Source organism: Spermophilus citellus, assembly GCF_964194105.1.
Source record: "Spermophilus citellus genome assembly, chromosome: 2".
NCBI classification, from domain to species: Eukaryota; Metazoa; Chordata; class Mammalia; order Rodentia; family Sciuridae; genus Spermophilus; species Spermophilus citellus.
In genome coordinates, this window is record NC_138183.1 from 23389290 (window position 1) to 23411569 (window position 22280).

The window sequence follows — 22280 nt, forward strand, 5'->3', positions numbered from 1 at the left end:
GAGTCTTGCCGGGAGATTCCAGAGCACAGACATTGTTTGGAAACATGCAGAAGCAGGAGAAGCCCTCTTGGAGCTTCTCTGGTGTCATGTTGGGGCCACTGGTCAGAGACAGCAGAACTAGAAAACATAGGTTTCTCTGGGTACCCCGTGAAACTTCCCTTGATGGTGGTGTTGAGGCTTGCTGAGGTGTGGGGGCATTTCTGGCATCCAGGGCTTAGTTAATTAGCCCCCCAACTAACTGTCATGGTCAATTCAGAGGATCAAGAAAGGACCCATATCACCAATTGTACCACTCAATTCCCAGAGTAGGGGAATGTGATCCTAGGTCACATGCTCCACCCCTGAGCAGAGCTGGAGCACATACAAATCCCATGAGTTGACAGAGAGGAAGGATCTTTCCCTAAAAAGTGAAAAAAGGGAAAGTGAATAGGTTGCTGGGTACAGAGAATTAGGACCTGTGTACAACTATTGGTATCAAGATCCAAATAACAATGCTTTAAGCCCATTCAGGCTTTCCCCCTCATCTAAAAGGATAAATCAAGCCATCCAAACCTTGTGGAACAGCTCCACTGTCATCAGGGACTGAGGCTTTTACTGTTTTTATCTATCATCTTAGTGTTTCCTATTTTCCCTGGAGTGTCATATAAATATGCAATAGCTTTCGGGGGTACTATCACTCGATGTCTGTGATTTGGAAGAGAGAAATAAGAAAACAGGAAGACAAAGAAGTTCTCTCTCAATCAAGACACCCAGGAATTCCACACAACTGCAGCTGCCTCTCGTTGGCTCTATAATTATGACGAAAGTGTGGATTTATAATCTTATGGCTGGGCGCATTACTATGCTGGGGGAAGAAAAGTGGGGGAAGTGACTAGAGGACAGGACGCTCCTAGTATCCAGCACAGCAGCAAAACAACAAAAACAAAAAATTACCAAACTGATGCTAATATATAAATCAAGGTTAACATCATGAATTAGAATTTGTTGTAGTTGTATTGTAAGAAATGAAAGAAAAAGCTAAAGAACCAGAGTTATATCAGACACTGGAACACTGGAGTTTAAGATCGCAGATGTTGGGCAGCTTTGCAGAGACTGGGACCCTTAAAAAAAAAGATCCTGAGGTTTCCAAAATGAGCTGATCATGAGCGTAAAACATCTGTCTTGGGAAAAGACAGATGTTCGTTGGAACATAGCTGGAAAATCACAGCAAAGGCCCAAATCAGGGCTGCAGGTACCTCCCTTTTTTGACCACCCCTCATCTACAGCCATCATGGTGCATTTGGAGCTAGACCTCCCAGATGTTTTAAATGTCCCATCCCTCAGCAGAGAGGTAGACACAGTGGCATTGTCTGGGTAATACAGTGAGAAATGAGAAAACATATAATAATAACAATGAGAAAACATATAATAATAATAATGAGAAAACATCAGCCTCAAGTTACTCCATAGTAACAAAAAAAAAAAAAAATGATGGTGTGTTATTCATTGTGGGACATGTTCAGAACAAGAAATTTTCTCACTTGCAATGTGAAGACATTAGTAACTTGAATTGTAATTTTTATCCTTATTTAGATCTAATTGTTTACATTTTCTGTAGTGAGAACATGTCCCCATCTCCGCCAGCCTAAGCATGGCCACATCAGCTGCTCTACGGGGGAAATGTCCTACAAGACAACGTGCTTGGTTACCTGTGATGAAGGATACAGACTAGAAGGAAGCGCCAAGCTTACCTGTCAAGGAAACTCCCAGTGGGATGGTGCAGAGCCTCGATGTGTGGGTGAGTGCCTGGAAGGCATGGGGTCTCTTGCTCTCAGATTTCTCTGGTGTTCTTTGAAGACCAAGAATTGAAAACTGGTTCATAATGAATATGAATGAATAAGCTTCCACATGGAGGTATGTGTGGTGTTTGAGGTACATAGACAGGCATGTGGTTTTAGTCCTCTCTACTGGTTAGAAAAACCTTCTACACTGAATTCAATTTTCCAACTCACTGATGTTTACAGCTTCAAGTGGCAATTCTTTTTAATTGAGGCCAGCTTGGATGGATTTTGTTTTAAAAGCAAATGCTGTATAATCTCCTTGCTTTATTAAACATAATTCAGCTTTGCCATGTTAAAAGGACAAACTTGTGAACCAGTGAAACTTAAAAATCCACAGGAACAAAAATTACTGAGTATTTCATTTGAAAGTTAAGAAAAAAAATTGCATGAAGAACTAAAAGAAAGACACATCAATAATTGTTTAAGAATAATGAACTATAAAGGAAGATGGGATGCAGTAGAATGGTAAAGAGGGAAATCTTTAAAGTAATAAAATATAAGTTCAAAAAAATGCAGGAATCTAATTTTTCTGAAAAACTATAACAAAGTATTCAGAGGTCTGAATTTTTTTAAACGTATAAATCTGTGCATTAAAATTGAAAACTCTTGATATTAATGACATCTAAGGAAATGCAAGCTCTTGAATAAATTCAAGAAAGAAAAGCAGAAATGCAAACATACCATTACTCATAAAAATGGATAATGCTATCATAACATTAAACATTCCTGACAATGACTGAGGGCTCAATGAGGGGAAATTTTTCTCAATCTTTAAGAAATAGTAATTCTCAAACTTTAAAGCTTGGCCCAGATAATGGAAGGCTAGCCTGTTCATATTATCAAACTTGTTGTGGACCTGACAATTATTACCAAAAAACAATAGAAGACTATAGATAAACCCATGTATAACTATAACAGCAAATATACTATTCAAAGGCATGGTCTACCAAAGCAAATTTATATTAGAAATGCAAAAAGGGTTTAAAGTTAGATATTCTATCAGTATAATACATTGTTTCATTATAACCAATAGGGAAAATTGGATGGCTGCTTAAAGAAGACAAAAATGTATTCATTCTCATGTAAAGAAGTTGTTTTTTTTTTTTTTTTTTTTTGGTACAGGGATTGAACCCATGAGTGCTTAACTACTGAGCCATATCCCCCAGACCTTTACATACATATATAAAAAAACAGCATACAAACAAAATACATTTGTATTTTTTAAATTACTTAATTTTAAAATTTTGAGACGAGGTCTCACTGACTTGCTTAGGGCCTCACTAAGTTGCATGGTGGATTTGAACTTGAGATTCTCCTGCCACAGCCTCCCAAGTGGCTGGGATTATAGTCATGCATCATCATACCCAATCCAGCTAAAATACATTTTCAATAAAATTTTAAGCAACTCATATACATTGATATGCTGACACAATAAAATGTCTATCTTAAATCTGCAGCTGCTATGGAAAGCAAGATAGAGAGTTTTGTTAAACCTAAAAAATGAAGAGAATGCTCAAAATTATTCATATTGTTCTATAAACTTTAGTCCTAATGGTAAATTGTGAGATTAGAGATAACAAGTTTGAAAATCATCATCATTTTTAGATTACATATCTACCGAAAATCTAGAATAAATCTACCAAAAACCTGAAAGTTTACTAACATCAAAAGAATCCCAAATAAACAACTTTTCTATGAATGATAAGCAGGATATATAATAAGAAATCACATTTTAAAGAAGTAAACAATATATATCAGAATAACCTTAAAAAGAAATGTGTAGAACTTGTATTTTTAAAAAAACTAGAAAATATTACTGAGAAACAAAAAAAGAGCAGTTGAACATTTGTATGCAGTTTTATTGAAATTATTCAAATATATGTATAGACAAAATGCCACATCATTTAGCAGCCTCAAAGGAAATATTTTTTGCCCTTTTTCTTGGGGATTAAGGAGTAATTCCAGGATTTATAGAAGAATATACAGTCAAAATCACCAAAATATGTTTGAAAAGGAAAAGCAATAAGAATAGTACAGAGAAAGTAGCTTTTCAGGTTTTAAAATATAAATTAAGATTGCAAAAATTAAGAGTAGGCAGATTGCCATACAAATCAGGAGAACTAAATAGACCCTGAAACTTACAAATCTGATATATTATTAAGGAAGCACTATGTATCAGCTGAGGGGGGCAAAAAGGATTTATTCAACAGACCATATAAGAAAATTAGCTAACTACTTGAGGAAAACAAAACAAAATAAATTTTTTCTTATATCTTCAATTCACACTGCACACTGAAATGAATTCTTCATAGGTTTTAAACTATGAAGTAAAAAATAAAACCTAGAAGAAAATATACATATACTACACATAAGTGAATGATAACCAATTGTAGAATTGATTAAGCATAAAAGCAATGCAAATATTTTAAGAAGAAAAACTCAGTATTTTAGATTGTATAAAAATTAAAGACATGTTCACCCAGAGCCCCATGAACAAGCAATAAAAAAGACAATAAAATCTTCAACATTTTTAAGACCAAAGGGTGATTTCCTTACTTTATAAAGGGCTAACCGTGAATAAAGGACACTGAATCCCACATAGTCCAGTTCAGACCACACATTTGGCTCTGATTTTCCTCTTGATTAAAGCAGAGCAAGAAATCTGGGAAAGCACATGGCTCATGCTGTACAGAAATAGAGACAAACTGAATTCTTAGGGGGAAAAGGTCTTTCACTGCCACAGCATTTTTAGAATCTCTACTGCAACAAATAAATGTGCACCTGTGCACATTCACACACACATCCTGCATTTGGCCCCATCCTTAATTTTTCCATTTTGTTTGCATTCTACCTAATTCAGCAGCTATGCTTTACTCATGCTGAAGAGACCATGAAGGGTCAAGGCCCTCCATATAACAGTGATTTTAGGGAAGGGATGAAAATTTTTCTCATTATGTGCTCACCAAAAAAATCAGAAAATAAAAATTGATTGTTGAATCAATCACTCAATTGATGAAAGATGGGATTGAATTTATTATTTTATATTTCAAATCTCTAAGATAATATTCTGCAAACCAAATGTGGGTGCTCCAAGCAAATGATGAAAGTCAAAAACAGAATTGATTAAATATCAGAAGTTTTTCAAGGCTTTGATATATTGGCAAAAGAATAAGAGGTAACAAAAGAGATATAGTTCTCAGCATTATTTGCAATACATCATATATTATCATATGCAGTTAGTGATTTATGTCAATCCAAGGCAGCCCAATTGTATTTTTCTTGGATACGTTTCTAAATCTGTGGCATTTCTAATTTGTGAGAATGCAATTAATATTGTCTCATTTCCCTCCAACAGAACGCCATTGCTCCACCTTTCAGAAGCCCAAAGGTGTCATCATATCACCTCCCAACTGTGGCAAGCAGCCAGCTAAACCTGGGACAGTATGTCAGCTAAGTTGCCACCAAGGTTTTATTTTATCTGGAGTCAGAGAAGTAAGATGTGCCACTTCTGGGAAATGGAGTGCCAAAGTTCAGACAGCTGTGTGTAAAGGTAGGTCACTACATCGGTCAGGTTTGAGACCAAATTTCTTAATAATAGCACAAGAGTGTGGTGTACGACTGTCCCTCTTTGCACGTTCTGCTGACAATTTATGATAAAATGTTATCACCCCAATACTCACTTTGAGAATTTCTGGTTCAAATGGTGGATTTGACAAATCTAATTATAAAATGCCAGACAATGACAGAAGAAATTTTAAAAAAAGGATCCTTTTGGTGCTGGAAATAAGGTAAGTTTTCCTTCAGGCAATGAAAGTCTTTGAGGAATTCTGGTCCACATAAAGCAGGTAAAACTGAATTGATTAAAACATAGAAGAGCTCCTAGAATTTTGAATCCCGCATCTCATTACGTCTGCAAGAGGACATTTTCATTTTCCCTGAAGCAAGAGCAGATTCTTAGGGAGATGGTGCTTTTGAATACAAGAAAGAGTTCTTAGAAATAAAAATAGCAAGGAGATCTCCAAAAGAAGGAGAAAAGCAAAAAAAGGAAAACACATAAGTGGATGTTGTTGAAATCAGTATTAGTGATTGCAAGGACCAAACTGAGAATTCCCTCAGGATGGAGAAGAAATAAACAAAGAACTTGAGTATCCCAATTCGTCAAACCAAAAAGGTAGAAGTTAGGAGATGTCAATGACAGACAGAGAAACCCCATGTGTGTGCAATAAGGAGTACCAAAAGCAAAGAGGAAAGGGGGTGAAGAAGAAAATTTCCCTGAGCTACAGACTTAAACCCTTAGCCCAGAAATTGCCCTAGAACATTGGGCTGGCACAACTTCTCTACTCCTGGTGAAATTTCTGAGGTATGAAGTCAATGAGAAAATTTTTGGTACATTCCATAAAAGAAAAATATTTTACCCAAAACTAGGAAGAATCACATTATACTTCTTATTTACAGTTCTAAGTGTCAGAAAGAAACTCAGCCATGTCTACAGGATGTAAAGAGAAAATAAATACATTTTTTCTAAATCCAGTCAAGCTATCATTTAAGTATGAATGAAAAATTAAATACATTTTTAGATTCAGATCAGTGTGCTACTGTGCATCTTTGTAGGGGAAAAATATCTAGGTATAATATGCTCTGAGAAAAAGAAAATATAAATTTATAAAATTTTAAAGAAATAATAAGATATGAGACTAAATGAAATGAGTTCACATACATCCATCTTTGAGTTACTGAATATCTAATTTAACATAAGTTAAAATAAAGGATGTATTAATCATATAATAAGAACTTAGTACCTCTCTGGCTTTTGTGGATCTGTAGAATGTTAGCATATTTAATTTAGTATTTGAAAAGTCTCACACCATAAAAAAAAATCACTAGCTTGAATTTGTTGTGTTTTTTTTTATTGGTTGTTCAAAACATTACAAAGCTCTTGACATATCATATTTCCTACATTAGATTCAAGTGGGTTATGAACTCCCATTTTTACCCCAAATACAGATTGCAGAATCACATCGGTTACACATCCACATTTTTACATAATGCCCTATTAGTAATTGTTGTATTCTGCTACCTTTCCTATCCCCTACTATCCCCCCTCCCCTCCCCTCCCATCTTCTCTCTCTACACCATCTACTGTAATTCATTTCTGACGATACCTTATAGGACTGCTAATTAGTTCTGCCTGACAGCCTCATTTTCAAGTGTGGTTTCCTACTGCCACTGTCAACATTCTTTTTTTTTTTTTTCTGTTTATGTCTTTGTCTCATTCCAAAAATATTTACTAAGGTCAGGTCCTGTAATATCCCAGGCACTATGTGTAATAATAGAGAAAAGATATCCTGACCTTTAAAGAACTTCAATTCAATAGAAAATTTTATTTTAAATGAAGAATTGAATTTGATGGTTGGGATGTATAGAGGACAGAGGGAACTTGGGAAGCAAGCACCCCAGCTGGACTGGGAGAGTCAGAGAAAGCTGCTCAAGGAACTTTATCTAAGCTGAAAATCAAAGGACAAGCAGTAGTCTCCCAGGTAAAGGGGGCAATTTTTATTCAAGTAATAAAAGAACACAGACAAGGGTCCAAGTAAAAGAAAGACCCTGGAGCTCTCATGGGCCTGAGAGTAATTCAATGTGGAGTTTCAGTAGAGAAGTTGAAGAAATGAGGCTAAGAGGTCAGCAGGTACCAATTCAGGAAGGGCCTTGTAAGTCACGCTAAGGTAAGCTCTTGGGAAAGCACTTGCATATTCCCGGCATGTAAACAAAATGAGTCAAAAGGTATTAATATAACCAGACTTTTGTCTCTTTCTTGCAATGACTTAGGAGTTTGTATTAAGGTATTAATTGATTCATGTGTTCTTCTGGATCAGATGTGGAAGCTCCTCAAATCAACTGTCCCAAGGACATAGAGGCTAAGACTCAGAAACAACAAGACTCTGCTAATATCACCTGGCAAATCCCAACAGCTAAAGACAACTCTGGTGAGAAGGTAAAGTTTGCATAAATATTTGCATTCTTTTTCAAATGGATTCGGAATATAGTGCAAATGTATATAATACTGAAAATTTACTACTCTAATAATAGCAATGCATTACTATGTTCTCTACTCGTAAATGCCTCATTTGATAGAAGAATAATCAGCCTTGAATTTTTAACTAGAAATCTCAGATAAAAATATCTAAAATGGAAACTTTTCATCCCATCCCATAGACTTGCTCCATTTCTTGTTTCTACTAAGATTACTTGACTAAAAATTCATCTCCCCTTCCTAGGCTCTGAAGTCCTTCTAAGAAAAGAAAACATGTAGAATCCCTCTTAATTTCTATGTATGAATATAGTTTGAAACTATGAGCCCTAAATGACTGCATATTGGCCAATCTGAAGGAGATAGTATTAATGTTTCTAATTCAGCTTATCTAAATTCAGTGATATTTAGAGCACAGAATTTTAATATTAAACATAGAGTCGCTTCAGATAATCATCCATCAGATGCTAGGAAAGAGGTTCATTTAGGAATTTAGCTTCCTCTTTTATCTATATTGTTACATATATATGAAGTTGCTCTTAAATAATATATTGTTTTCACACCTGTGTAACTTGTGCCAGCCAAGATACATTGAGGTAATTGTTCTGATCATTGTATTGGCTAAACTTACAATCAAGGCAGCTTTTAATCTGTTTTTTAAAGTGAAATTCAGCTTCTAGGGTTATGTGTGTTGAGGTGCTCTTGTGTGTGATGTGTCCACCTTCCAGTAAAAGGCCCATCACCCTCATGCTGCATCACCTTCAAACACTAAGAGCACAGGACATATATCAGGATCTCAGGAGAGTTCATACTGAAGGTATCACTGCATGTCCACTGATGTAGGAGCCAAGTATCTGTTAGTCTCAAAAAAACAAAAATCCATCCCAGACCATCAAGTAGGAAGCAGCAAGCATTTCTTCATTTCTACTGTCTGCTCTTAGGCAGGTTCTCAAAGCCTGTGCCAACTTAAAAACCAGGCTATCATTCCCTGTTGCAAGAGAACCAAGTATTAAGATGCTCAGAGTTGTCTGGGCTTCTCCCAGTTGCCTCCTCTTTGCGTTCACTCCTTGTGCTTAACTCATGCAGCCCAAATTATATGCATTGCCTGAACCCCAACCCATTAATTTGCTCTTTGTCATCCTATGCAAATATTTAGACTTAGACAACACAAATCACTAAAAGAGATTTTGCTGTGAATGTGTAGACCAGAATGTGTAGTCATTTTAGAAAAGCTCTGTACCCATGATAGGAGTGGAAGGGTCAAAGCAGAGAGGGATCACAGAAGACCAAGCAACTGCCTGAAAACCTATGGCACATCTATTTTCTGTCTCCTGTTCATAAGCACAGGCATTGAGTGAAAGAGAAGTCCTCAGTCCCCCCAAACAGCCACACAGAGGAGGTGCAATAGTAAGACAGGTACTTTAGGCAACCGTTTGCAGGTTGTCATAGCAGTACATCTGAGAGCACTGTTGTGGACAAATTTGCCCAGGGTGGATGTGCATATTACAGAATGACAGAGATTAAAACCTGAGAAAGATTCACTCTTACGAGATGGGCAGATAAAGTCAGGCATTAGGGAAGTAAAAGATTAGAAAAGTCTGTGGTCGTAAAACTGAGAAAAGAGATTTTTCATGCCAAAGGGAGCTGTTCGACCATGGCATATACTAGAACAAAATTAATTTGAACAGGACTGAAAGATGTAAATTAGATTTTGTTTTAGTCAACTTTTGTGTCACTGTGACCAAAACACCTAACAAGAACAACTTAAAGGAGGGAAAGTTTATTTGGGGATCAAGGCTTCAATCCATAGATGACCAATTCCATTGCTCTAGGTCCCAGGTGAGGCAGCACGTCATGGGAGAAAGGTCCAGCAGAGGAAAGCTGCTCAGCTCATGGCAAGATCAGGAAGCAGAGAGAGGGAAAAAGGGGATGGGGCCACGGGAAGATGCAACCTTCCAGGGTGCACCTCCAACTATCCATCTCCTCCAGCCATGCCCACCTGCCTACCGTCACCATCCAGTCAGTCCATTCAAACCAGGATGGACTGATTAGGTTACAGTTCTCCTAATCATCTGGCCTCTGAATATTCCTGCATCAACAGGATCTTTGGGGAGATACCTCATATTCAAACCATAATGCGTTTTGAAGCCCAAACTTAATACTGACTTTAATAAGATCTATTTTAACAGGACATGTGGAAAACAGATCACAGTCGGTTCAGGAATGTAGAATTCTGTTAGCTATGAAGAAAAGAAAGGCCATGATTCCTATAGAAGAGTTTTGGCTCTGTTTTCTAATGTAAAAGATATTTAAACTTATTTTATCAATGACAGGATAGATCTAGCAGAAAGGAAGAAGGTGAAGGTGGAAGAGATAGGAGAACTTATCATGGGAGGTCCTTAGGGAGGCGGAGGGGAGGGAGTTCTGAGGACAGGGGAGGGTTTTAAGTTAGACTGAAGGAGAGCAATGTCTTTCAGATTCATTATAGAAGAAAAGAGAAAAAGGGCAAATTGGGAGGTAATAAGGGATTAGAGGTATCTTCCTTTGATGATTTTCTTCATTTGATGATTAAGACCATGGGGAAGGAATAAGTAAAATAAGATGTTCCAGTAGATGGATTGAAAGATTAAAATCATTATTTGTAAATCAAAGCCACTATAAATTAGGAAGGATTCTAAGAGACATGAGCAGACCTATGAGACCACCTGCTGCCAGTCCTGATAGAAATCATGAAGTGAAACTTCAGAGACACTGAAAGAAGATTCCGAGGACCAAGTTAGAACTCTTCTGACTTTTGGAATGAAAGATGATAGACCCACAAAATACTCCTAACTTCAGGCCAAAAGAAGGAAGATGGAGCCTCTGTGCATTAGTAGTGTTCCTGAGCTGCTGGGCAGGGAGTTTGAAGTCATATGCTCATCCCTTCTGAAAGTTCTGGGGAGAATCCCTTCCTTGCCTGTCTCCGTTTCTAGAGGCCACAGTGTTCCTTGGGTCATGGAGAACCATCACTCTGACCTCTGCTTCTATCACCATATCTTTTCCTTTACCCTCTTCCCTCCTGCCTCTCTCATTAAGGAGTTTGTGATTTCATTTAGTCTAGTTGCATGATTCAGGACATTTTCCCCCATTTTATGATTCTTAATTTAGTCATATAGGCTAAGTTCCTTCTGCCATGGAAGCTAACCAGTTCACAGGTTCCAGGGATTAGGATTGTCTCTAATGGGTGCGGGACCACTATTCAGCCTACCACAATGAAGAAGAGCTTGAATGTGCTTCAAAGAATAGAAATAGAAACGGAATGAACCAGTTGAGATGGAGGCATTGAATATATAGGGAAAAGAGGAGGCAGTCCATTTTATGTGGCTTCTGGTCAGAAAATGATAAGACCCCAAGCATACTTGGAAGAATTAATCATAGTGAGAAGATGGAAGGAAATGAAAAAGTATTTTAAAAGTCATTCTGTGGAGGAGAGAGAGAGAAAGAGTGTGAAGAGCCGAGAAATACAGTATAATTAGTGGATAGTATTGAGGGGTAGTTTGGTGATTATAAATTTATAAAGAGATGAAATCTGCACTGTTACATAAATTTCTCCAGAAGAGATATGACCTCTAGTATAGGCATAAAAATAATAGATAGTTGGGTTTTTCTATAATACCGGGTATGGGAGTGGGGAGGAAAGGAAAGGCAGTTTAGACTATTAGCAAAAAAGTCATTGTAATAATGGGTCATGAAACATGAAACTGAACACAGGTAAGAAAGAAAGGAAGGAAAAAACTAACGATGCTTCCATAACACCCTGTGCTAAATCTTTGCCTTTATCTCTGATTATTCCAAAAGACAATTTTTTTTCAGATATAAAATCTTAGCTGAATGATTTATTCTTCCAGCTGTAACATATGTTATTTATCCCATTGTTTTCTGGTATCCAGGGTCAAAAGACAATTTTAAAACTGGGAAATTTCTTAATGAAAAAGTATGATGATAAATTATATGTACAATGTGAGCAAAACTGTCATTCTGGAACTTATTTTAAGCAATCTGAATTGGAAGGCGCCAATAGAAAATAACTATTTTTCTCCAGTTTACACATGCTTTGGTTACTTTGGAGTATACAAACAGTTTCTTTCTGTAATTAAAATCCACTTTCAGGGAATAGGAAGAGGAATCTTGCTATCTAAATACAAACTTAAATCTTTCATCCACTTCAGAGTTTTTCCCTCCTGCAGCCCAGAGCTGGCCTGAGTGACTTGGGAAGAGGGAGCTACGGATGCTCTTTTGTTCCTCCTATACCTCCCCTTCCTTATTTCTGTCTTCTCTAGGGTCAGAACCAGTGTGATTACCAGAATAATGGCTACCCCAGAACTTGTGAATGTTTCCTTACATGGCAAAGGGACTTTGCAGACCCTATTAAACTAGAGATTTTAAGATAAGAAGATTAGCTTGGAATACCCAGGTGAACCCAGTTTAATACTCCTACTCCTTAACAGAGAAGTGCCTTTCTCAACTCTCGAGAGAGAGGTGCTATTACAGAAGAAGAGTGAAAGAGCTATGACATGAGAAGGCCTCTACCTGCCACTGCTGACTTTAGGAGGTAGAGGAAGGGGCCATCAAGGCTGCCAAAAGAAAGGCAAGGAAACAGATTCAGCTTTATTAACATCTTGAGCCAGTAAGATCCATCAGTATCTCTGACCTATAGAACCACAATAATAAATTTGTGTTGTTCAAGCTGCTACACTTATAGGCATTTGTTATGAGAATAATAGGAAACTACTGCAGCTGGGGTAGGAGTGTTTTCCATGAAAGTTTCAAAAGCCTTTCGTTTAACTGATGCCGTGTGGTCCTCTCTACATTGCTGATGTGCTTTGAGAAGCAAGTATGCAAACACTGGCTCTCTTGTCCAGTCCATATATGGATCCCCTGCAGGGATCCACCCCTCTCCCATCCAGTTCCCTAGCATAGAGATGCACTCTGCCCACCTCCTCAATTCCAGGTGCTGTGATGTGTTCGACAACCTCTTTAAATCTCTATAATGCGGTATAGGCAGAAAAACTCAAGTCCTCTATCATCCCCCTTGGCTTAAATGTCTTCACTATGCCAAAGAATAGGCATGCAGACTAACCCAGGGTCAGAGCATCCTTCTTCTCATGCTGCCATATTGCTTGCTCAAGGCTTTTGCCTTCAGCATTCACCAGGGAGAAGCAGGTACCTGTCTACATCCAGATATGTCCTGAACTCCAAGGGATGGGTGTCAGTCTCTCCCAACACTCAGCACATTAGTGAGAATCTCTGGGTTTCTATTGCCCAGAAAGTCCCCAGACTGGAATGGGATGTGTTCTCCCCATTATGTAGGTACCCTGATCCTCCCAATGCTCTATGGGGTGCTGTTTGAAGTCCATCCACTTGATTTGAAGCAGTCCCCTTCCATCAAACCTCCCCATGGATAAGAAAGAGGGAAGGGCCCAGTGCTCCCCCCAAGGTGTATGCTCCTATTTCCATAGATCTCTCTGCTCAGGTGAGCTAATGGTGAGTGCTAGGGGTGCAGGACATGTTCAGCCTCTTGAGTGTAAACTTCCTGGTACTTTGTCCATCTGTAAATTCTCTCTTTGGAATATTGGCATTACTCATTTCTGCTTTGGTTTGTTAGTTGCAATTATGTATAGAAGGAATATATAGTTTTTAAATAAAATTCTTAAAACTTGTACAAACCTGTAAATTACCTAATTTACTGTTAGGAAAAAAATAAGATTATCTGGTGTGTCTTTCCCAAATTATTAGTTTAACTTTTCAGACACTTTAGGTTTTGTTGGTATAATCTGGTATTTTTATTAATTATTGGTTAATTATTAGTTTTTCATATTATGTATATTTCCTTCCAAAAATTATAGCCTTTTCCATCTGTTCTGTGGCTACATTCATGGCTGTTTTCCAGACTTAGTCTGTATTTACATAGTTTTGGGGTTTGCTGGCAACTCTTTCAGACCATGACTGACTCCACTTTGAGGGATTTATTGTGTTTGATCTTCTGTTTAGTATGTTCAGAATTTTTCCCTTCAGAAAAATCATTTATATAGGGGATATGTTTGCAGAGTATTTGCATATACAAGAATATCTTTTGTTTCCAGACTAGCATTTAATGATTAATAGAGTTTGATGTGAACTGATTATTGTCCTCATTAGGTGGTTTTCCTAAAGGCTGCAGGAATCTTTCATTATATAATAAATTATCTGAGATTATATTATAATAAATTATCTGAGATTTGTTTACATGTTGACTGCTCTTCATTGATTTTTAAAAAATATTTTTTAGTCATTGATGGACCTTTATTTAATTTATTTATTTGTATATGGTGCTGAGAATTGAACCCAGGGCCTCACATGTGCCAGGCAAGCACTCTACCACTGAGCCACAACCCCAGACATTCATTGATTTTTCCTGTGTCTCAATGTGTCTAGAGTGCTTTTTTACTTATAGTTACAGCTTTCTTCAGTTTGAAGTTTTCTTCTTATGATATATTTCTAATTTTTTTCATTTTCTTTTTAAGGAATACCAATGATGCATATGCTTGGTCTCTACTTACTATCTTCCATAGCTAGAATCTATTTCATAATTTGTACTTTGTGTTCTAAATGAGTCTTTTAAACTTACTTTTTATATTTCTGTATTAATTTCCTGGAATTAAATAATTATTTAATTTAAGTACCCAGATATTAATTCACCCACACACATATAATTATCTGAGATACATTGGTGTATAAAAGGTTATTTTAAAAGTATCTAATTACAATGTAAGGTAAAATGTAGAACATTTAGCTGTATACTGAGAAAGTTGAATGGAAATTAAAGGAAAATATGAAACATTGATAGATTTAGAAAGAAATCAAGTAGAAATATATACCATGTTTGTAGATGACAAAGCTAAATATTTATAAAATAAATGTATATTAATGATTCTACCCATATAATATTTTTGAAACTTGACAAAAATCATTCTGAAGTTTGAAGTAGAAGAATTCACAGCTTAAAGTATCACAAAGAATTGGAATATGGAGCTCAGTGTTAGAGCATGTGCTTAGCATGTGAAAAGTCCTGGTTTCAATTTCTAGCACAAAAAAAAAAATAGAAAAAAGTAAAGTAATGAAGGACCACTGGTTATATCAGAAATTAAAATATCTTCCACAAATAAACAAAATGTGTGGTATCTTACCATAATGAATGACTAACGTGCATATGGATTTTAAAATATCATAAAGGGAGAGCAATTAGCTTACAATGAGTGACTTTTAAACCATACCAAATACAAAATATATTTCCAAATTATTTTTAAATCATTAAAAAGATACCATCAGCTGGGCATAGTAGCACATGCTTGTAATCCTAGCAACACAGAAGGTTGAGATAGGAGAATGGTAAATTTGAAGCCAACCAGTACAATTACCAAGATCCTGTCTAAAAATAAAGAATAAAAAGAGCTGGGGATGTAGCTCAATAGTAGAGCACCCTGGGTTCAATCTCTGATACTCAGGGGAAAAAAAAATACCATTGAATATATTTAAATGCTTATTTAATCACTTCATGAATGGCTTCTAATTTTATTCAATATATTTTCTAAATACAGTGAAAATAAATTTATTTGCATCAGTATTTTTAAGAATCTCTGAATCTTTTGAAAGACAACCATTAAACTACAAAAAAAAATGCTTTAAACTTGTCAGAGATTAGAATATTTGTTACATAATATGCTAATATAATTTTAATTACACCACAGTATTCAAATGGATGAACATATAATTCAAAAAGAAAAAAATATATTGTAATATACAAACATGAAAATTTAATCACAAGACATTAAGAAACTGGGACTGGGAATGTAGTTTAATGGCAGACTGCTTGCCTAGTCTTGGGTTGGAAGAAAATGAAAGTAAAACTGAATTAAAACAATGACCTAATGTGATACTTTTATGTACCAAAGAATGATGGCACTTAATGTAGATTGGGGAGCTATGAGACTAATATTATAGCTGTTGATAATGGGAGTGCAAATTGTTACCATTACTATTGGAAAAAAAACTTTGCATTATTAATAATTACTAATGAAATGCTAATAGTTTGTGTTCATTTTGTTCATAGACATCTATAAGGAAACAATAAAAGTATTTTTAATTATTCATATAAAATAGTTCATTCCAGAACTACTTCTAAGAGTAACATTCAGTACCAAAGTAGGACACTTCAGTAGATTTTTCTTAAAGAATTTATGATGTTTGTTCTAGTCATCTTAGTCATCTTAGGTTCTTAAGACTGTATAAAGAGCATAAAAATGTTTTAATTATTATTTTCTAAAAAGAAGAAACAGCATTTCATATTTATGTCAACTTTATAGTCTTAAAAAATAGCATAGTCTGAAAGGCTGTGCCTCATCCTCCCCTCCATGAATGAAATATGGCATCATTTTAGAGATACTTTGCTAATGATATATAAGTGAAAAGGGGGTGGATATGCTATTGACATTAACTTTCAAAATATTATTTTTCTCCAAAAGGTGTCAATCCATGTTCACCCAGCTTTTACCCCACCTTATGTTTTCCCAATTGGAGATGTGGTTATCACATACACAGCAAGAGACCCATCTGGCAACCAAGCCAGCTGCACTTTCCACATCAGGGTTATTGGTAAGTCTCCTTCAAATCATGTGGACGGGCCGCAAAAATAATCCAGTCCCCCTTGGGATTCGCTTCTTTGTCTTCAACCTCTTCCTTTCCACTGATCCTTCCTGCTGTCATGGAAACCTGCTCAAACCACTCCCTCTTTGAAACCTACACACCTTTGAACTATCACTGCTTCTCTGATCTCTTAGCTGTGCGCTGCCATCTCTCTCTTCGTCCCTGCCAGTTATTTTCAAAGTCACTCAAGTCTGGCTTCTGTCCCCTTCACTTATGCAATCTACTGTCATCAAAGTCATCAGTGACCTCTGGTGTTACTCTGACTCTACACTCTTCAGTCCTTATTTTATATAATCTCCCCTCAGATTTTACATTCTTAACCACATCCTTTTAATCAAAACTTTCTCTATTCCTAGTTCTTTGACACCAGTCTTTCCTGTTTTTCCCCCCATTTTTCTCACCTATCCTTTATTTCTTATGTATACTCTTTAAAAAAAAACAACAGGGATTGAATGTAGGGGCACTTAACCACTGAGCCACATCCCCAGCCTTTTTTTTTTTTTTTTTTTTTTTTTTTTTTGAGACTGGGTCTCGCTAAGTTGCTTAGGGCCTGCCTCAGCATCTCTAGCTGCTGGGATTACATGCATGCACTACCATGCCCGGCTAGACTCCTCTTCTGAGACCAACTCTCAAATGTTGGTCATCCCCAGGATCTCAGCCTTGGACCCACCTCTTTCTCTAGTTTTCCTAAGTGATCTTGTTGCCTGAAAAATCCCAGATTTCTATTTCCTGCTCAGATCTCTTTGGAAATCCAATCCTCCATATAAACTTCCTCCTGGACTTACTTTCTTTTATTGCTACATTATAGTTACATAAAATTGTGAGGTTCATTTTGACATATTCATAAATATATATATATATATATATATATATATATATATACACACACACACACACACACACACAAAATAATTTGCTCCATTTCAATCCTCAGTACTATCCCTTACCCCATCTTCACACTGATCTCCTTCCTGTACTTTTGGCCTTACTTCTATTAATTTATTTTTAAAATTCTTCCTCCTGGACTTTATCATGCAAATGTCTCATAGACATTTCATACTCACTCAAACCTAATGTATTTCTTAACTCAGAAAATAATACAACTGATCCTTTATCTACCAAGCAACAAACAAACAAACAAACAACAACAACAACAACAAAAACCTGGAAGTTGTCCTTCTCTTCTACCACCAATATCCAATGAGTTATCAGGGTCTAGTGGTTTCGCCTCCTTAATATCTTTGAAATCTATCCCAGTTTCTCCATCCTTACTACTAGAGATGGGTCCTTTTTGTGGGAGAAGGTGGAGTTGGTCTTTGTACTTAATTCACCAGATCCACTATCGATACATAAAACATGGCGAGGTAAATATACAGTGGTCTCCAGTGGTCAAGAACATGAACTCAGAATCCACATTAGTTGAATTCATATCCAGCCTCACCCTATCACCAGTCATTTCTGTGTGCTTTGGTGTCCTAGTCAGCTTTTGTGCTGCCGTGGCCAAAATACATGACAAGAACAATTAGAGGAGGAAAAGTTTACTTGAGGCTCATGGTTTCAGAGGTCTTAGTCCATGGTTGGCTGACTCCATTGCTCTGAGCCAAGGTAAGGCTGAAGGTCTTGGGGGAAGAAGGGCCCAGTGGAGGAAAGCTGCTCGGCTCAGGGAAGGGTCAGAATGTAGAGGAAAAAGAAGGGGCCACAGGGAAGATGCACCCTTCCAGGGCATGCCCCAGTGACCCACCTTCTCTAGCTATGCCCCGCCTGTCTACAGTCACCACCAGTCAGTCCATTCAAATTACAATGGACTGATTAGGTACAGCTCTCAGAATCTAATCATTTCACCCCTGAGTATTGATGCATTAACAGGAGCTTTGCAGGGGGGAACCTCATATCCAAACCATAACATTCAGTTTCTTCATACAGAAGTATGATTAATAAATGTACTGCCTTATAATGTTATTGTGGGGTTTTAATTAGCTATGATATAGAAACCACTCCAGTTATTGCCTGACACATATTCATATCTATATAAAACTAGATAATAACATTCTGCTATATTTGTCTCAGATCTGTTTTCAACCTGTTTATCTTTTAATTTAACACATTGAATTCATTGTTTTAAGAATTTTGCTTAAAATAAATTAAATTTAAATTTAAATTTTATTGAAAATTTAAATTTTAAGAATTTTGCTTAATTTAAATTTTGCTTACAATAACATCTTGAAAAAACTAATTTCTATCAAAACTTACTCCTTAGCCTGTAAATTCTAGATTTTTTTGTGAAGTAGATAAAAGGACTCAAGTTTAAAAAAAAAATCCATCTAACTCATTTCGCAATGCTTAGTTTTGTAATTGCTTTTTCAATGTTGTTTTAAACTTAAACATGAAAAACATGTCACATCTTCTTATCTTACATTTATGACTTTAAACATGGAAATGTGGTTTAAGAGTTTGCCAAGTTTCCATATGGCAAGTCAGCTTGGTGTAATGTAAAACATGTACCCAAGCGTCTAGCTAGGTGTCAGCTGCATTTCTAAATTACAGAAGAGAAGGAGGGAGAAGAGAGGAAAGAGCAAGAGGAGGGAGAGAGGAAGGAGGCACATGGAAGTCAGAGAGACTCAGAAACAGAGGGAAAATATTCCCAAGCCTGCATCTCCCATGTTTTCTACGGGGTGTTGGTGTATTACTGATAAATGAAAGATAAGAAGAAATGCTTCTGCCTGGTATCCACAGGGTACTGCAGGACAGACTTTCCCTGTCCTCTGGAGACAGCCATCTGCTGTTGCCTCCAACAACTCTTCGAACAGTAGTTGTCTGAGTCTTACTCCCGTACCTTTGATTCAACTTTAAAATGTTTAGCTAAAATCAAATAAGCTTAGAAATTCTTGGAATATCCACTTGTGATTTCTTTGGGGAAAACAGTTAATACTGCCAGACTGGTAAATCGACTTGCTTCAGCATTCTCAAAGTTTGCTGACCTACTAGGGGCATCTCTTCATTCTTCTGTTGATTAAGCAACTTGTTTTGAGCATCCATTACAGGCCAGGTGCTGTGCTATAGGATGAGAACTAACTGAGCAAAAGTCTCCATCTCTGCTCTTCAAAGTATACAATCTGGAAAAGCAGTAAACCTCATTACTGTATTAATGAGATGACGAGCATGAAAGAAAGACAAAAATTGAAACTTTATTCATAAGACGTAGATTAAAATAGAAATATGTATATTCTCAGGGGTGCATTTCAGAACATGTGTGTTCGTATGTTGTGGGTGGCAGTGCCCTGGTATTGATGCTTATGATTATAATTCACTAGGTTAATAACCTCAGGAAAGTTTTGTAGTCTGCATAGTCTAGATTCCTCACCTATAAAAATTGAATAATATTTGTCCCATCTCCTTCAAACTTCCAAGACAGGTGATAAGAGCGCTTCCCAAATGTGTAAAATCTATAATTGTATTAAAGTTACTTCTTATATACCTTCTTCATTGTCCTTCAGTGACATCTAAAAATTCCATCATATGGAATTATGGCTTGAAACCTGGTTCATCCCAATCCACCCTTCCATCTGTGTTTTAATTCCCAGCACCACAGATTCATTGCTCTTTAACTTCCACTGTGGCTTTCATTCCCCTCTCCATTTCCTCACTCCCCAGGTCTACACCTTATTCTTTGTCTTCACCTAGATTTATCAACATTAAAAATCTTGACCTCCAGTGTCCCATCTTTGGTCATAACCCTCTGGCTTTCTAGAAATATCACACCTACATGTTGCTTATTCCATGACATGACTCAGACCTCTGCCCCATAGTCCTTCCATGTAGCTGTCAAGCCTATCTTGACCCTTCAGATAAGAAGAAGGACATGGGAGTAACTGAAGTGGTCATTTCACTCCTTCAGCTCATCCAGGAAGTTTCTGTTCAAATCCAGGTGCAACAGCTCAACTACTGTGAGCAGAACCCACAAATTCTGTGCCCACCACATGGGTGAGCTCACATAAATCTTAGAAATATGGTATGTCTTCTTCAACAGATAGAGGTAAATATAGCAAAACTCAAAGAATAAGATTTGAAGCTGGGATTAGGAATGAAACATTTCCCATCTTCAAAGCAGCCACAGGGCCATCCCTGTTTCTTATAAGGTCAATGTTCTCTGCTTTCAGTCTTCCATTCTTTCTTGCAAGACCCTTCACCATTTTTGAAGGTCAGATGTGACTTCCTTGTCTGATTTCATGTTTTTCAGATGTAGAGCCACCTGTCATAGACCAGTGCAGATCTCCACCTCCAATCCAGGTCGCAGAGGAAGAGTATGCTGCTAGCTGGGATGAGCCTCAATTCTCAGACAACTCAGGTGAGAACACAAAGATTCTGTTGTCAGCGTGCTAACACTGTTATATCTTAAGAAACTTTTTTAAGGGGTAAAAGAAGTAAAAAGTGCATGAGAGTTTCTAAGTAGAATGAATGTCAGGTAGTATATTTTAATACTAGTATAATTAAATATAATTTAGCATTTTTAATCTTACCTATCCACAGGGTTTATCTTTATTCAATATTCAACAAGCATTTATCAAACCTTTGTGAGGTGTGGTTGTACTTGAAGAGGTTCTAGAGAACTTATTGAATCTCCAAGCTTAAAAATACAAGTTATGTATTCCATTGGTGTCTCCAGCCCAGTTCTGCGTATTCATACTAAGCTCTTAAACATGAGTCAATTAAGTTACAAAAGGTCATAGGAAAGTAAGAAAAAAACCTGAGCAAATATAGCTAAAGTTCACTTTAAGAGAATTAACTGAAATCTGGAAAGCAATAAAAATGCAAAATAAATAGATTTTCTTAAATTCCCAACGTTCCGACTGACCTATTCAAAGAAAAATAGTTTAGCAAAAATGCCATAATTTAATGGGGGTTCTGAGTCTACTATTTCTAGATGATTTATAACATAAATATTAAATCTTTTATTTTCTACTAGTGGGCAAATCAACATAAATGGAATGCCCAGTGATTTACATCTATAGAAAATCTAAAACTACTAAAGTGACTGCAGACCAGTACAACTAAAAATTGGATCCTGCCTTCCTTTCTAGGGGCTGTCTTGATCATCACTAGAAGTCACACACAGGGAGACCTTTTCCCTCACGGGGAGACTATGGTGCAGTACACAGCCACCGACCCCTCAGGAAATAACAGAACATGTGTCATCCACATTGTCATAAAAGGTACCTTCTTCACAAGACACCAGAAATCTAGATGCCTTCTCATTTATCTGGTTGCTATAGTCCTCTGTGTTGTGAAAGAAGACAGGCCATGTGCATTGTAGTTTTCAAGTTGGAATACGACAAGATTTTTACTTAGGTTTCTAATTGTCAATTCCTGACCTTGTCATAAATAGCAATCGTTTCTTCCAGTGTGGTCTTAATTACTATTTTATTAACATTTTCTCCAAAGTTGCAAAGTTTCATATTGATTCTATTTTGATTGCTTATGGAGAGTAAAAAAAAAAAAACAAGAAACAGTAACCGCAATCAGAAATAATTTTTTATAAAATATGCAGAACCTCTAATTATACATGGATGCAACTTTTCAATGGAGCCGAACAAAAAGCCACTATTGTCCTTGTCCACACGAAGGACTTGTAGCAAATATTTTCCTTAGGAATGCTGAGAGACAGGAATCCTGTTAAAAATTCAGCTTAAACTCCCAGAATTTAAGCTGTATGT

The 22280-nt window shown here is 36.7% G+C and overlaps 1 protein-coding gene and 1 long non-coding RNA gene across 4 annotated transcripts in view; one reads left to right on the forward strand and one right to left on the reverse strand.

Moving 5' to 3' along the window:
• The window catches only part of LOC308642952, a 1001730-nt gene that overhangs the window by 806801 nt on the left and 172649 nt on the right, over window positions 1-22280 (reverse strand). The window lies entirely within an intron of this gene.
• The window catches only part of SVEP1 (sushi, von Willebrand factor type A, EGF and pentraxin domain containing 1), a gene marked incomplete at its 3' end in the record, with an annotated part of 177575 nt that overhangs the window by 66037 nt on the left and 89258 nt on the right, over window positions 1-22280 (forward strand). For both annotated transcript variants that reach the window (XM_081282377.1, XM_081282378.1), the window contains exons 6-11: window positions 1598-1777; window positions 5176-5370; window positions 7694-7812; window positions 16389-16518; window positions 20807-20914; window positions 21648-21779. In XM_081282377.1, coding sequence (XP_081138503.1) covers window positions 1598-1777; window positions 5176-5370; window positions 7694-7812; window positions 16389-16518; window positions 20807-20914; window positions 21648-21779 — 864 coding nt within the window. The remainder of the gene's footprint in view (window positions 1-1597; window positions 1778-5175; window positions 5371-7693; window positions 7813-16388; window positions 16519-20806; window positions 20915-21647; window positions 21780-22280) is intronic.